Source organism: Mytilus galloprovincialis, chromosome 1 (genome assembly GCF_965363235.1).
Source record: "Mytilus galloprovincialis chromosome 1, xbMytGall1.hap1.1, whole genome shotgun sequence".
NCBI classification, from domain to species: domain Eukaryota; kingdom Metazoa; phylum Mollusca; class Bivalvia; order Mytilida; family Mytilidae; genus Mytilus; species Mytilus galloprovincialis.
In genome coordinates, this window is record NC_134838.1 from 13,598,326 (window position 1) to 13,616,290 (window position 17,965).

At 32.1% G+C, this 17,965-nt stretch overlaps 1 protein-coding gene and 1 long non-coding RNA gene across 4 annotated transcripts in view; one reads left to right on the top strand and one right to left on the bottom strand.

Moving 5' to 3' along the window:
- LOC143066227 (uncharacterized) overlaps positions 1 to 17,965 on the top strand; it is a 257,038-nt gene that overhangs the window by 23,906 nt on the left and 215,167 nt on the right. The window lies entirely within an intron of this gene.
- Positions 2,216 to 17,965, bottom strand: part of LOC143066103 (uncharacterized) — a 32,227-nt gene continuing 16,477 nt past the window's right edge. The window contains exons 9-18 of one of the 3 annotated variants that reach the window (XM_076239204.1): positions 15,991 to 16,201; positions 13,567 to 13,718; positions 12,400 to 12,556; positions 11,757 to 11,915; positions 10,978 to 11,160; positions 9,378 to 9,465; positions 9,008 to 9,074; positions 8,351 to 8,425; positions 7,450 to 7,585; positions 2,216 to 6,358 (exon numbers count right to left, since the gene is read on the bottom strand). In XM_076239204.1, the coding sequence (XP_076095319.1) occupies positions 5,433 to 6,358; positions 7,450 to 7,585; positions 8,351 to 8,425; positions 9,008 to 9,074; positions 9,378 to 9,465; positions 10,978 to 11,160; positions 11,757 to 11,915; positions 12,400 to 12,556; positions 13,567 to 13,718; positions 15,991 to 16,201 (2,154 nt within the window). In that variant the 3' untranslated portion in view covers positions 2,216 to 5,432. Of the gene's footprint in view, positions 6,359 to 7,383; positions 7,586 to 8,350; positions 8,426 to 9,007; positions 9,075 to 9,377; positions 9,466 to 10,977; positions 11,161 to 11,756; positions 11,916 to 12,399; positions 12,557 to 13,566; positions 13,719 to 15,990; positions 16,202 to 17,965 lie in introns of all 3 variants that reach the window. The other 2 variants (XM_076239203.1, XM_076239202.1) reach the window with 2 other exon arrangements.

Sequence of the window (17,965 nt, forward strand, 5' to 3'; positions counted from 1 at the left end):
TACACAATGTACGTCATTACCATCTTACCATCCAAACCCTTCCACTCCTGATACTGTATCGTTTGTCCTTCAATGTCCTTCAATGTCAAGGACATAATTGTATCACATTTTGTTTTACGTTAAAATACGTTATCCGGTTCATAGTCTAATTAAAAAAGTATTTTCTGACTCATTGTGTTATTGACAAATTGTTATTAATCGATCAATCAAAATTTAATAATTGATAAGGCTGTGTCCGTTTACGGCACATCGTATCAGGTTGAATAATGGTGTAACCTCATAGTTCAATATGTGAACAATGGTATTCATCTATCTTCTTTTGAATCAATATCAAAACATTCAGGTATTCGGTCATTGTAATAATCGATACATTTAAACTTGCTTTCGCTTAGATTATTCTAGACTCCAAAATTCACAAATGGTTTCTAGCAGGGTTGTTATTGTTCAATTCTCAGTTGCCTATGTAGTGTTTTGTTTTTGTGTTGATTGTGTCTTCGTGTTGTTTCGTTATGCTATGATATCGCCTGTCTGTGAACAGTTGTAATGTCCCATCAATCAGTATTTTCTATTTAAGAGACGTTTAGTTAGATATGCAAAGACAACACAGTTTTATATTCAAGTTTTCATATAGGAACCTGTATTGCAGAATTTGGTCTTATTTTAAAAATTTCAGAAACCTCTAATGAAACATTAAAGGCTGTTCAAAAACTGTTTGAAACAAAATCACCGAATATGAAACGCCATTTCCTCATGTTTTCTCTTTTAGCACAATCGACTTAATTTTATTGGATACACCAAACCTTACATACTATATAAATTCGATTGCCGAGTAGTGCATTGCTGCAGGAGATGCATAACATGTTGATTCATTCGAAGGGTCTTTGCATCGGAAACAAACACATTTGTTCTAAATTCAGTTGTTGGCATGATACAAGTTATGTACCTCTCATATATTTTATAATGGTATGACACTAAACCTCTAACGAGATATATTGTGCTTGATGTTCATACGATGACGACTTAATCTTTAAATAAGTTAAATTGAAGTTTAGAAATGGCATGTCAGTAACTGCTGGAAGTCCTTTATAAATTTATGTATCATTGACATTTTGTTATAGTTTCTTTTGTTACTTATTCTGACATCTGACTCGGATTTCTTTTAAATGGAATTTTACTGTACGTGTTGATGTGTATTTGATATTTCTATATTGGCTAGAGGTATAGGGGAGGGTTGTCCCAAGTCAGGAGTCTCTGGTCTTTGTTAGTCTTGTTAGGTTTTTTTTGTGTTCAAGTTCATTTATATGTTTTGGAATTAGTATGGCATACAATTTCCCTAAACTAGTACACAATTTTATTCAGGACCCACTTGATTCCTACATTCGGGTGCTGCATTGTCTCTTTGTGGGGAAGACTCATTGGTAACCTTGGCTATTTCCTCCTTTTGTTAGGGATGTTGTCTCTTTGACATATTCACCATTTCCATTTTCAATTTTATTAAGCTGATATATCCTCCTTTCGCTAGTATTTTTGTAGCATGGTATATATGATATGTTGTGCTATTCATATTGTATTTGGTGTTTTCTCTTTTCATTTCTTTGTAAAACTTATTTTGAAGCGTGTGTGGATGGTTTTGTTAGCTAATCTTTTATCTGTGTAATTCCTAAAAATGTCCATTTCCTGTTTATAATTATACCCAAATTTCTCTCACGGTGTTGTATTTCTATTTAAAGGAACATTATTATAAGTCTTTTTAATCTATTTGTGTCTCGCCAGCGTTGTTTACATGGAAAATCTCACATTTCCATAAATCGAGTACTTTGACTAAGTTACTTCCGAACTATAAAACTATATGTAATAGCACTTCAACAATTATGCAAACAGCAATACATTTCAATTTTCTGATCGTGGGCAGCATCCTCTTATTATAAGATGTCTATTTTTATCTGTCATAAAAGGACTTAAGTGTTGGTTTTAAATTGAACTACTGAATATAATCAGAATTAAAAAAAAACAATCAATACAAGGTCTATTCAATCAAAGGTAATCGCTTGTCCTAATTCCGATAAAGATATGTAAAAATTCATTGGCTTTCATACCACATCTTCTTTTTTTGTATATCAATACCAGAGAGCGTTGATATTCAACTGCTAATTGAACATATACTGTCTCTCTTGTGTATTTCATCATAATTTTTTTAAAGTATTTACAATATTGATTGATTGTAGAATGTTTAATGCTGCATCAGCACATATACAATACTATCAAACATTATATAAAGTCATGGACAATAGTATAAAACAATGTATAAAGTTCAATATGATAAAACATAATATAAAGTTATGAACACTATTATAAAACAATACACAATATATACATAGTATCACCGCATAAGTACACATTGTGTATTTTGAATTACAAGTTTTATGAATACAAAAAAAAAGAAGATGTTGTATTATTGCCAAAGTGATAACACTTCACAAGAGACCCATTGTCACATACATATATAACTTTAGATCACCGTACGGCCTTCAACAATGATCACAGCCAATACTGCATATTTAGCTATAAAAGGTCCCAAAATCACAAGTGTAACACAATTCAAAAGAGAAAAAAGAACGGCCTAATGCATGTATAACCAATGAACGAAAAACAGATAAGTAACACAGAAACAAAAGCCAACCACTACATTACAGGCTCCTGACTTGGGACAGGCACATACAAACATTATGTGGCGGGGTTTAACATGTTGGATGTATCTCAATCCTCCCCTAACCCGTCCAAAAATACATAACATAGCTACAAGTGATATAACAAAAATACATAAAATAGCTACACGTGAGATAACAAAAATACATAAAATAGCTACAAGTGAGATAACAAAAATACATAAAATAGCTACAAGTGAGATAACAAAAATACATAAAACAGCTACAAGTGAGATAACAAAAATACATAAAATAGCTACAAGTGAGATAACAAAAATACCATGATGCAAATGACACTCAAAACGACAAGTCCTTTATAAAAAAAGCTTCATAGGAAACAACTTTCATATTTATGACTTGGTACATGCATTTCCTTATGTAATAAATGGTGGATTAAACCAGGCCTTGAAGGCATAAAACTTTGCTCAGTGCTCGGAGTACAACATCATGCTCGAAACATGAAATCCAGCAATTTGATTGGTTGATTTTCGAGTCTGAGTACAAAAGTCATGCTCGAAAGTGTTATGACCGTGAGGCCTGGTGTTGCAAGTCGCATTGACTTCAATTATATTGACAAAAATTAATGTGTGCGAAAAACAAACAAACATAATTAGTAAAAACTTCAAACATTTGGGTACAGCAGTCAATATTATAATATAATCTTAATCACTATAAAACAAATAACTGTATTAACAAAGAAACACAAAATGTATATTTAATTTGTAATTGAAAAATAAACATAATTAAAACCTGGAAAAAGTAAAATACAACTATATATTGTTAACGATTATACATGCAACATTTACATAGCTATGGGTTAGAGGGTTAATAACATGAATAACACATAATATCATATCACTTAAAAATTAAAAACAGTCATTCATGTCTGTTCACCATGGTATAGATACATGAGATGTCCGACTATCTCCTACTAGTTTTTAACTACAGTAGAATGTTTAATCACATACTAGATGTGTTGTCCACAGCATTTTGATTTTTTTTAATTATTCTAAAAATACCAATTATTTACTCATTCAGGTGGAACCAAAAACACTGAATACGATTATTTGGCTTGTTTGATGTTCATGTAATTTTGACAAAATATTCACTTTGACATTTTGACAAAAGATAAAAAAAAATCCCAAAAAACTTGAACCACCAACTTTATCAGAAAAATATCACTGAATATATAGCAGTTTGAGAAATAATATTTTTTATATCATTGAAAAGCTAAGTATATTCTCAACAACAGAGCGTGACAGTTTTATTTATACATCCTTGGTTTTCAAAATTTAGGAAGTTAGCATTTCCTTTCTGATTGGTGCCATGCCAAATGTACCCGTAACTGTACCTACAGAACACACAAATAACTGTTAAATCGAAACAACTGACAAAAAAAATCTTTGTCTTTGCACACTATTAAAAAAACTAAGATCGAAATTGTAAGACATTGACATATATAAAAACTAGATTACTAACAAATGGAAATACCAAATGATAAATTTGTAAAAATGTACATTGTAATAAAAATCATTTGTTCATAAAAGTTGTAAAACTGGCTGCCATTAAAAAGATTTTTGACACTAATAAAATTAACCATTGGTGAATGCAAACCTAAAAAGAACAATAAATCAGAAAAGGCCCACAATATAAAAGAGTTAAAATATGCCATGAATAATGATTACCTGAAACAATACAATCATCTTTCCTATTGTCAATTATCGATTAACACCTCTTTAACTGAGATGCCTTTCAGAATATTTTGTAAGAGCACTACTTAGCGGTGTTTTAAGCAGATATGAAAAACATACCATCTTTGACTGAGATTTTACAATAGCTGGGTCGACAATACCACTGAAGGCCTTACTTTATCTACCCACCCATTAAAATACCACTGAAAGCCTTACTTTCTCTATCCACCCATTAAAATACCACTGAAAGCCTTACTTTCTCTAACCACCCATTAAAAGGGTATCAATAGCAAAGTATGAAACGCTTTTTGATATTTTGAAATAAACTGTTTATAACATATGAAAAGCATTCCAAAGAGTTTTCTCCACTCCCTCATGTAAGAGATGAATTAATGAAATATATTGTATAATATGAAACAATAGATGAAGACAATGAAATCCAAAAAATAAGAAAAAAAAGACAAACATTAGTCTGTACGGTATAAATAATGCAATGATTATCCTCCACGAATGCATAAACAAACGAAAGTATTGGGTATATCATCAACATCCGTTTAAATATTAAATAGGTTTTTACGTGATTGGTGGTAAAAGTAATGATCAGGACAATTGTGATAGTTGACGAATTTTTACCACTTATTACCAACTAATTTAAAAGGTGGAATATTGATTTTGTTCGTGTATAAAATGTTATCATAAACGTTTTTATCCCATACATTTTTGCAATAACTACCTATTTGATCTTTCGGAAGATCACTCAACGAAAGTATCGACCCTATAACTTTTAGCGGTACTGATACTACAATGTCATTGCCATTTTGTCGACAATTTCATGACTATTTGAACAACATACGGAGTATCTTTTGCTGAAAAGATAATCATTAACATACGACGTATCTATTGCTTAAAAAATAGTCTCTAACCTACACAATGTTTATTGCATGAAAGCTTATCTTCGGTATCATTTGTGATGGAACACTTCTTTTTGCCTTGTGTCTTCAGCTGTGTAAAATGAAATATCTATTGCTAAAGAAGATCATGTGATTTCACCTTGAACGTAAGGATCGCATAGATTATTGCCATAACCACCACTATGTGGTTTCACAAGGTAATGGTGACTTACGTATCCATCTATATTATTGTTTGTACTGGAATTTATGATGTCAATGTCGTTCTCGTTTGATAATGAGTCTAAGACCACTTCTTCTTCATCATCGTTCGTATTATTTGTCGCTGGATGAATACACTCTGGCATGATTTGTGATCCATTATTTATTTTGCCTTCTAATATTAGATGACTTAAATCATTCGCTATGTTATTTTTGATTGAATGTATTGGATTATGGACATGGTTAACGTTATCGTCACAACTCAACATGACATTATTATTTGTACTTATCAATAATGGTGATGTGATAGATGGAGACTCATCAGGAGGTGGCACAGGATGGCTGTGTAGCACAGAATAGTCTTGATCTTCAATAATATTAATCGAGGTTTTTCCATCGATTCCTTTGGCATGAAAACTTCTTTTATCAAGAAATTCCATTGACTCTGATGAACTGTTACTGTTAATTTCTACAGGAGAGCAGGTTCCAATCCCCGAACTGAAAAGGGCGGGTGCTTTGTCAAGGAAACATTTATCGGAAACATATCCACTATTTGAAGATATTGCTGTTAGAGAATTGTTTTGAATACTATCACCTTTGTTGTCACCCTGAATTTCTTCTTCTTCACTATCTATTTCTAATTGAATTTCGTTATTTTGTATGCTAAGAGATGAATGTGACAAATGGCTGCTGGTATTCTCAAAATTAATAACAGAACTTGAAGCAAATCCTTCTAGGATGTCTTCAGGTCTTTTGTTGGTCTTCGCTTCATGTTGATTTGTAAGACAGGAAATAGGAAACGATGAACTGGACGAATTTTCTGGTGCTGAATCATCTGGTATGGACACAGACCCTGAAGTGATAACAATGCATCTTCATAAAATATGATATAATTATTGCATACTTTCTACGTATTAAAAGTGTTACAAAGAGACTTTTTTGTTTAGTCCTTATAAAGTATATAAACTAATATCTACATTTTGTATTGTTATGTGTTATGAAAACCGTTCAATGGAAGTATGATAGTAAGAAGGTAGTTGGAAAGGACATAAACGTCTATTTAATTCAGTATTTGATAAAACATTGTGCATTTTCTGTCAGACGTCAGGGACATCTTTTGAAACCGTAAAACACATGACTTTATCCTAAGAGATAGACTATGAAAAAGAATAACTTCAGCGACTAATTTTAACCAAATGCATAAAGCTATGGGAATTTAAAATTTCGGTTTATATTAATGGTTATTTGTTCAATAGAGTACAACATTGTTGAAAGGGAGGCTAATTCGTCAAATTAGTACGCCAGACGTGCGTTTCGTCTACATAAGATTCATCAGTGACGCTCATATCAAAATATTCATAAAGCCAAACAAGTACAAAGTTGAAGAGCATTGAGGATCCAAAATTCCAAAAAATTGTGCAAAGTACGACTAAGGTAATCTTTGCCTGGGATAATAAAATCCTTAGTTTTTCGAAAAATCAAAAGTTTTGTAAACAGGAAATTTACAACGATTTAGATTTATTTCATTTTGTTTCTGCTGTTTTTAATTTGGGGTTGTTATGTCTTGTGTTTTTGAAACCAATCAACCTGTTTAATATCGAATATCATATTCTAAACAAGAATGTGTCCAAAGTACATGGATGCCCCAATCGTACTATCATTTTCTATGTTCAGTTGACTGTAAAATTGGGGAAAAAATTTTAATTTGGCATTAACATTATCAAGATTATATCATAAGGAACATGTGTACTAAGTTTCAAGTTGATAGGACTTCGACTTCATCAAAAACTTTAACCTGAAGCGGAACAGACGGACAAACGAACGAACGGACGCACGGACGAGAAACATAATGCCCATAAATGGGGCATAAAAACGTACTTTGGTATTGTATCGAAGTATTGTTAACTCCAGTTATATCGTCAGGGGAACAATATCCTGTCTCACCATGTTGATTGGTGTTCAAAGTAGTTTCATCAATGGTAAATGTTTGACTGTTCAAACTCGAGCCGATCAGTTCTTCGTTAAACACTGATTCACTTATAGTTTGTACATGGTGTCTGTTATCTTCATTGGAAAGATCCTACAAAATAATCAAAAACTGTATTTAAACGTGCTGTGAAATATCTGTATAGTTGTACAAATTTATTTTTTTGTAACAAAAGCATTTGCAATTGATTTTATACATTACACTTCTAGTACTGTAACATCATCAATAATGAGTCTAACTTTCTGAAAGATTCAAACTTTTTATATCAGAAGTCAAATACATTTTTGTGTTTCAGTTTTATTTACCAATATTGTGATGTCTGTGAAATATAAAAATAGAATGTTAATAATGCCAAAACCCCTGTTTTAAGTTATATAACATTAGTGACCTTAAGCAATTTACTGACGCCATATATATCGTATTAGGTAACTAGCACACAGTGTAACTAATTTATCTTACCGACTGTCTTTAAATGTGGTATTTAGATTATTGGCCTATCAAAGTGATTAAGTCTTCAATACTTAATTTTAACATGTTTAAGAACCTACTTCCATTTGTCTGTACAAAAACAAATACCAACATTTTTATGAATGTATTTCAATCGTTGCATCCAGTTTCTTCGTCTGTTTAAAACTCTAAGATTTCATTTTTGTTTTGAAAGGGAAGCAACTCCCTACTAACACATATGGTTGCTAACCCGATACGGTTACTAACCATGTTTTTTTTAGGGTAACCTATACCAAATATATAAGATCACCACGTGTAGTCTGTTAACCAATCATATTCAAATAAATCTATAGGAGGTAAGATAAATACAAATACATTACGAACAATACCAATCAAGTCGATTCTACATACCAATGCTTTATTGTCGTGGCCATTTAAACCCAGTTTTAACGTGCAGGGCTTGTACATTACACTTTTGTCATTTCTCTGCAAACAAAGGCATATGATTATAAACTTATCAATATATAATCAAGAAGCTGTTAATTCGTTTTCCGTCATGAAATGATAAGCCGCAATAACATCGATTTTTGTTCCTGATATTTTCTGATAATATATGAAGCTGACCGACTTAATTTATTCTAAATTTTATGCAGTCTTGTTTTGTTTATTAGAAGAAAACATCAACTTATCTCATATAAAAAGGTCACCTTATATCATTAATTAATGTTACAACTGTAATGGTAGGTGTACATACTCAGTTAAGATACTAGGGTTATTATTCATTACGTCAAAAGAGCACTTTGTGTACATGCATCAGACACGTCAATGACACTCAAATCAGAAGTTTAAAGGTCAAATCATATTACATAAAACTGTAACACTTGTTTGATGATTTATGATATATGTTTTTTAATCTATAAATAATCTCACAATATGTTACCCACATATTCACATTAAGTTAAATGGCTGTATCATCTGAACATATTGTGTACTTTTACATTTAAAATAATGTTCAATATAAAAAAAACAATTAAAAGCAAAAACACATATTCATATATAATGCCTCACACTAATTGTTGGTACATCTATGTCAAACGGTTTCACCAATTCCTTGATCTTTCCACACAAATCAAACCTATAAAACCACAGATCATATATTATACTCTCGACAAGAGCAATTCCAAATATCTTATACTTTTTTTTAAAACAACGAAATGAATCATAAGCATTTTCTAGTTTGCCATAACAAGTCCAGATAGTCTTATCATCTTACTTCTTGTTTGCAGAACATAAGATCATTTAAAACAAAATGTTAAATATTACACTGATAAATAGAAGCAATATTTAATTTAATCGATTTTCTTTATAACTTTGTTTTTAATCTAAACAACAAGACGTGACATTCTTTTGTCAAATAATATGATATAAGATAAAATACTTGATCTGTGCTGCTAGTATAATGATCACTATTAGAATAAAAGCTACTGGTATTCCAATTGCAACTCCTAAGTATTCAAAACTTGTTTCTGAAAATAAATAGCTTTTCAAATATATTAATAATATTTCAGAAGAACACAATATTTACTAGTACCTTATAATTCACATTCAAACTTTGATTTATCAATCAACTGTGTACTTCCATTTTTGTGATCTTACTGACATGAGTTTGTGTAATCTTTCTTTTCGCATTCTTTTCTTCATTGTTTAACGTATTATATAATCCAAATATCAGTAACGATTTTGATTTTGATTAACGTTACATAAGGGGTGCCAGTGAATAAACTCATCATAGAAAACAGGATTGAAATTTATTTTTGCCAAAAAACTCATCAGTGACGCTCGAATAAGAAGGCCAAAAAAGAGCGGTTTGAAACAGTGCACATGCGTTAAACGTTTGAACTGTTTGTGTTTTAATTGGTAGGTTTCATGAATTTTACGAAAAACTAAGGATTTTCTTATTCCAGGCTTAGATTACCTTAGCCGTATTTGGCACAACTTTTTGGAATTTTGGATCCTCAATGCTCTTCAACTTTGTACTTGTTTGGCTTTATAAATATTTTGATATGAGCGTCACTGATGAGTCTTATGTAGACGAAACGCGCGTCTGGCGTACTAAATTATAATCCTGGTACCTTTGATAACTATTTACACCACTGGGTCGATGCCACTGCTGGTGGACGTTTCGTCCCCGAGGGTATCACCAGCCCAGTAGTCAACACTTCGGTGTTGACATGAATATCAATAATGTGGTCATTTTAATAAATTTCTTGTTACAAAACTTTGAATTTTACGAAAAACTAAGGATTTTCTTATTCCAGGCTTAGATTACCTTAGCCGTATTTGGCACAACTTTTTGGAATTTTGGATCCTCAATGCTCTTCAACTTTGTACTTGTTTGGCTTTATAAATATTTTGATATGAGCGTCACTGATGAGTCTTATGTAGACGAAACGCGCGTCTGGCGTACTAAATTATAATCCTGGTACCTTTGATAACTATTTACACCACTGGGTCGATGCCACTGCTGGTGGACGTTTCGTCCCCGAGGGTATCACCAGCCCAGTAGTCAACACTTCGGTGTTGACATGAATATCAATAATGTGGTCATTTTAATAAATTTCTTGTTACAAAACTTTGAATTTTACGAAAAACTAAGGATTTTCTTATTCCAGGCTTAGATTACCTTAGCCGTATTTGGCACAACTTTTTGGAATTTTGGATCCTCAATGCTCTTCAACTTTGTACTTGTTTGGCTTTATAAATATTTTGATATGAGCGTCACTGATGAGTCTTATGTAGACGAAACGCGCGTCTGGCGTACTAAATTATAATCCTGGTACCTTTGATAACTATCATGTATGATGAATGGTTGAACATTGGTAATGTTCCTCTTTTCCGTGCGAATGTTAGTTTTTCTTCTTCAATGTGATTTTAATTAGTAAAAGCAAGTTGGTCTCTCATCGGAAAATGGAAGATTAATCCTTCATATTCGGGTTAGCCACACATCCTGATATGTCAAATGATTAGCAGAAACTTACCAGGCTGTGATGGTTCCATTGTTGTAACATTGTAATTTTTCTCCCCTTCTACACTTTGTTGTCCAGCAGATGATACTGCCATTAACCAAACAACATACCCAGTTCCACTCTTAAGGTTTCTTATTGTATATTGCATTTGTACTTCAGTTATGGATGTGTTGACTCTCGTTGAGGTATTTGTACCTAAGTAAAGGAATAGTATTGTGTATAAGATACAGGCGAAAATAGCTAGCTATATACAATGTCAACTATTATCACTAGGTGTTTACCAATGAATTGAGCAGAATGATTCACTCTTACTTCTGAATTTTGTATTGAAGTGTATTGGTTGTTGCTACAATATTGTTTTCTTATAAATAGGAGTCCCGTTTTATTGTCAGGGATATGACAGTTGTTGTCCATTCGTTTGATGTGTATTGTCATTTGATTTTGATATTTGATTAGTTACTTTACGTTTGAATTTTCCTCGGAGTTCCGTATTTTTGTGATTTTACTTTTTATATCGTTTATAAGTTTTCGTTCAGATTAAGTGAAATTCTTATCTGGACCAGACCTGCACATTTGCTCTATACACTGATTTGTCATTTTGGCATGAAAATTTCAATCCTTTTAACTTGTAACTTTAAACAAATAAGAGATAGCTAACTTGAACTTTCAATTTTCTGATGTCTTTGTTGTATGATTACAAAAACAGTTATAGAGATAATGTTTCAAAATGTGTTGCACAACATTTTAATTGTTCCATTTAAAGGTTGATGACCAAAATCGAATATTCTTACCAAATATACATTCAGCATCTGTTTTGGCAAGCTGGCACCAAAATAGAATATAAAATTTTACAAACGGTGAACGTTCACATGTCCCCGGTCTTGTCCAAATAACTGTTATTGATTGTTGATCACGATTCTGTACATCTACACTGTTTGGTTTTGGGGGAACTGCAATAAGTGAAACAAACATAACTCAAATTTTAAATATTATTATCCCCAATCAAATACAATATACACATAAGTCTAACCCATTCTTTACTTATTCAAAATGTAGTAGTATTTCGTACTTTTGTTTCTCCTGTCGTCATTTGAAGTAAAATAGGATGATTTTCTTTCTTCGACTCATGAGTATTGTTTTTTTTTACATTTGGTATCATCTGCCCTTACTTTTCTTTAACAGCGCTCTACATCAATGCAATGAACGTTAATACTTAACAGTTACACATTTACAAAGTAAACACAGATGAACAAATATTGGTGTTTGATGCTTAAGATTTGGAATCAATCATGAATTGACAGAAAGAGGAGAACATTAATTTCACTCTCTTTAAATTGACACTTTTATGTACTGATTTGTCTTAATCCGTTGTATGAGTGTGTTTTTATGATTTACTTATTAATCAAAGGTTTCAAAGTATCTGCGATAATTTACCTTCATTTCTCATGTAATAACAACTTTTCCATGAGAATCCTGTACTTGCGTTTTCACTATCCATTGACACACCAAATAAGTAGTTCTTTTCCTTATCTAAATGAAGTACAGTATACGAGGTTTCTTCAACTGAGATAGTTTTCCATTGAATCTGTTTCTATATAAATATAAATATAAATAGAAGCAACAGTAAGTAGCATACCGCTGTTCGAAATTCATAAATCGATTGAGATAAATACAAATCCGGATTCCACAATTAAACTGAGTGAAACACATCAAATATAACTTGAGAACTATGACACAACAGAAACATGACATTAAAATGTAACATAAAAGAGGTTCTGATGTTTGATAGATTATAAAAACAATGGCCTTCCATGCCAGACGATTCTATTAAAAAATCTCTGGATTAACACTTCAATTGAATTAGTTTGTTGGCTACAACTAAATAAGGCCTGCCAAATTGTCATAATATTCAATTTCATTCATTTTATTTAAACATTCCTACGCTTTGCATGAATTTTCCCAGAATGTGACATTATGAGGAAGTGTATATGCGCATTGCATTAGAAGCATATATAACAGGGGGATTGTATCCTGCCAAAAATAAAAATCACAAAAATACCAAACTCCAAGGAATATTCGAAACGGGAAGTCTCTTATCAAATGGCAAAATCAAAAGCTCAACAAAGCAAACCAATGAATAACCACTGTCATATTCCTGACATCGTACAGGCATGTTCTTATATATAAAATGCTGGATTACAAATGTGAACCTGGTTTTATAGCTAGCTGAACCTCTCACTTCTTGAATGACCGTCGCATAAAATTCCATCACATTTACAACTGTGAGTATACATTAAATAAATAACAATAAACAAAAAAGACAATCTATATAACAGGTAAAAATATCAAAAAAGAGGTTCGAAAGTCAACATTGTGTAACAGTTTTTATCACTATAAAAACAAACAAATATGTAACAAACAGAAAAACAAAAGGGCATAAAGACAAACCACATACGACGACGATCCAGTCTTTGCTATTTTAGAGTTTATAGGATTCCCTCGGATTGTTTTGTTACCTGTATTTGTATTCTTAATTGATTCAAGAAATTGAACAGTTACATTACTGTTGCTTAATGTAAGATGTACATCTATATACGTTACCTCACACCCATTCGTTCTTTCACACCAGTAAATAGTATAATTGTTTACTCCTTTGAAATATCTGGTTTCCCACGATATCAAATATATCTGGTTTCCTACGATATCTGTGTTTAACTTTTCAAGTAAAAAGGCTGGAGGCTGTATGCTGTTTGCTGAAAAATAGTTGATTATAGTTAATCTATGGATTTGCTATAAGAAAGGGTTTGCTGTACCCTTGTTATATATTTGTTAAATTACATTCAAAAATGGACCTGAATGTACATATATGTTAAAACTAAAAATGGTTATATTGACTTATTTGTTGATCATACTTTGCTAAATATTATTGCTTTTTTCATTTTTATTCTATCAACAATAGTCAAGATAGTAACCAACAACCGCAAAATGTCCTTAAAATTACACATTCATGAATAGCAACCCAACAACGGGTTATCTGATTAGTCTGAAATTTCAGGGTAGATAGAGCTCAAGCTGATAAATATTTCTTATGCCAGTTTGCTCTAAATGATTTGGTTTTAAAGTTATAAGCCAAAAACTGCATATACCCTTATGTTCTATTTTTATCCATGTCGGCCATATTGGTTGTCAAGCGAGTTCATCGGACATAGTTTTCACACTAAATACCCTTATGATGATTTTGAAGAGTAGTTTCAAAGAAGAAGATACTTCTAAAACAAAGGGATAATCAACTGACACAACATTGAAAAAAACCAATCAAACAAACAAAAAAAAAATAACAACATTATACAAAACACAACAAATTATACCAAAAACTGGGCAACACCAATCCCACAAAAAAACGGAGTCGATTTCAAGTGCTCCAGAATGACTAGCAGGTAGCTTAATTAAACGGAACCATTAAAATTTTGTGATATAAAAAATATTAACAACAATTCGTATACAAAATATAGTTCTTTCATACATCTATAATATCTGATTGTAGTTATCAAAGGTACCAGGATTATAATTTAGTACGCCAGACGCGCGTTTCGTCTACATAAGACACTCATATCAAAATATTTATAAAGCAAACAAGTACAAAGTTGAAGAGCATTGAAGATCCAAAATTCTTAAAAGTTGTGCCAAATACGACTTTGACTCACGGTTATATAATTTGTTCGACATGGTACCTAATCTGTGGTTGAACATCCTGTAACTCGGCCAGATAAGAAGAACGGCAAAAAGGAATATCAAACATAAAATATGTACAGTTAAGGGGGAAGGTAAAAAAGTTTGGTTTTACAACTTGCAGAAGCTTTTGTTAGACCCGGATGTCCTACCAAAAAGAAGGTCAACTTATAAAAAAATAAATATTCACTCCGGAGTTAAAAGTCGGTAACATGAACCATTCTATTCGATAATTAAGAGGTTCACCTATATACCTAAGAATGCATTTTTAAACCTTATCACAATGTATACAGATAGAGGAACGAGTGCCAATGAGACAACTCTCCATCCAAGTCACATATGTATAAGTAAACCGTTATAGGTCTTTAACACGGAGCCTTGATCATGATTTACACCAAACAGCAAGCTGTAAAGGGCCCAAAAATGACTCTAGTAAAACCATTCAAACGGGAAAATCAACGGTATAATCTATAAAAATTAGAGAACTCTCCATCAAAGTCACAATTTTTAACGGTAAACAGTTGTAGGTCAAAGTATGGTCTTCAACGCGGAGGTTTGGCTAATACCTAGCAACAAGCTGTTAAGGGCTCAAAAATGACTCCAGTAAAACTATTCAAACGGGAATATCAACGGTATAATCTATAAAAATTACAGAACTCTCCATCCAAGTTACAATTGTTAACGGTAAACAGTTGTAGGTCAAAGTATGGTCTTCAATACGGAGGTTTGGCTAATACCTAGCAACAAGCTATAAAGGGCCCCGAAATGACTGGAGTAAAATCATTCAAACGGGAAAATCAACAGCCTAATCTATAAAAATTAGACAACGCTACATCTAAGTCTAAAATGGTATAAGTAAACCGTCATAGGTCAAAGTACTGTCTTCAACACGGAGGATGGCTCACATCTAACAGCAATCTATAAAGGGTCCAACAATACTAGTGTAAAAAAAATTCTAAAGGGAAAACCAACGTTCTAATCTATATACAAAACGTGAAACGCAAACCAAGAAACACTTATGAACCACTTCAACAAACGACAACCAATGAACATTAGGTCATAATTATCCATGGACTGTATATAAACTTCATAATTTCAAGCCAGCTTAACTATGTCTGACATTATCTGTTTTACAATATCATTTAAATTAAACACTCAAGCATATTGGAATAGCATTTACTAATTTGGTTAACACTACATTGTTGGCAAAGAATTATACTAATGTATTTTCATGTCATTGATGATGACTTAAAAGTTTTTTATTTTAATATTTATTATGTTTCAAAATCTATGTACCTTTTTGGATGTAAACTGGATTGCTAGGATCAGACATTCCAACTGTTGTTCCTGCTTTTATCCTTACAATGCCATTTTTCACAGACTGCATATGTGTAAATGTATGATGTGACGATGAATTAACCCTATGAGAAATAGGTTCACCTCCAGTAGATTCAAGTATCACATCGAATTCCACGATCGGTCCGTTTTCATTCATCTCGTCAAAATTCTAGAAACATGTAAAACAAATTTAAAAATCCCTATACATGTTATGCCACTATAGAAAAGTTCTGTACTTTCAAAGTAAAAAATAGCTTGTTACTACATACAATTCAGTACAATGTGATAAATTCCTTATTTATGTCATACATAAAAGGAGGTAAAGCAATAACTCAGGTACCATTTAAAATTCTACACTTTTTAATTGGTAAAAGAATTCTAAACTGCATTCGAAAATACAAAATAAAATGCACAAAACAATTTATTTTCGGAGGTGAATATTGCATAGGTAGCAATACACAGTTAGGAGTTTAGTTTCGCATTATGGCCCCTGTGAATTTTTTAAATATGGAAGTTTTTGTACAATAAAATTGATTTTTAGATTATTGAAGAATAATATAGCCTTCTTAGTGGGTTTGTATGAACATTAAGATTGTTATTAACATGTTTTATAGGCCATTTATATGATTGACAGTCCGTATTTTCCTATCCGTACCGTTCATAGGTCCATACATTATTGTAGTGTTTATCAACAAAGATTTTGCGCTCGATCTTTTCAATTCAATTTTATGGAAAAACGAGCAGATAAGCATATGATTTTTTTGGGACCACTTGATAGATATAAACCTATGGATTCAGGAAAGGTATTACTGTAATTGATTGAAATTTTCCTTTAGACCAAGTTTTGGAGACTTTTGTGACATGTTCACCCCCCTTTTTTGCTATATTTTGTATCTAAGAAATGCAGATTGTTGCCATGGTTACACCCAAGTGGGATTATATTTCACCCTTATGACCATTAGAAATCAAATCTATGGAAGATTCTCTTTCTATAAGTATATACATGCATAACACACATACAAAGCCTTCTTTGTTAGACAGGAGGGGAAAGAGGGTGTTTAAAAATTATGAGTGTCAATTTTAAGTTTTTTTCCTAACTGTGTATTGCTACCATAGATCCCTTCTCTAGATCTTATCAATCCACACCCTTCGACTACAAATACGTAATACTTGTGACTAAAATTTGAAAAGTATCTATCGATATCAAATGACATTTTTGTTATAACAAAACCCGTGGTTCATGATAGGTAAGCAAAATATATCCCAAATGTTGACTCCTCGTGTTGCTCACGTAGGTACACAGTCTGTGATAAGTCTCATTTGGTGTAATTCCATTAGAGAAAAATAGAATGGGATTGCGGTTCAGACAATAGAAACAATAGAGTGGGTTGTGGATGTTTGCTGTTTTAGTAACGTCTCTTTTACCTGTAACGTCACTTTTACCTTTGGCGTTATTCAGTTTGTGACAATGCATGGTTATTTTATGCTGTTTTATGTGCTTTCCTTTTTCGTTTTTCGTTGTCGTTTTTATTCTCTTGTTAGTCACTACTTCGATGTTGACATGAACATCAATTATTTGGTGATGTTTATAAATTTACTGTTTGCAAAAGTATGAATTATTCTAAATACGAAGGATTTTCTTATTCCAGGCATAGATAACCTAAGCCGTATTTGCCACCACTTTTTAGAATTTTGAGTCATCAATGCTCCTCAACTTTGTACTTGTTTAGTTTTCTTGGTATGGTGTATTAATAACTATTAGCATGTCGAAATGTCCTTTTGTAATGTTAACTTGTGTATTTCTCTGTCCTGAATGTTCTTGCATTTATTTGCACTGTAGTCCTGTCATGTAATGTTGTAATTTAAGTGTTATATTTAACATTGCCATAAAAACGAGAGGTTTAGCTAGCCGCAAAACCAGTTTCAACTCACC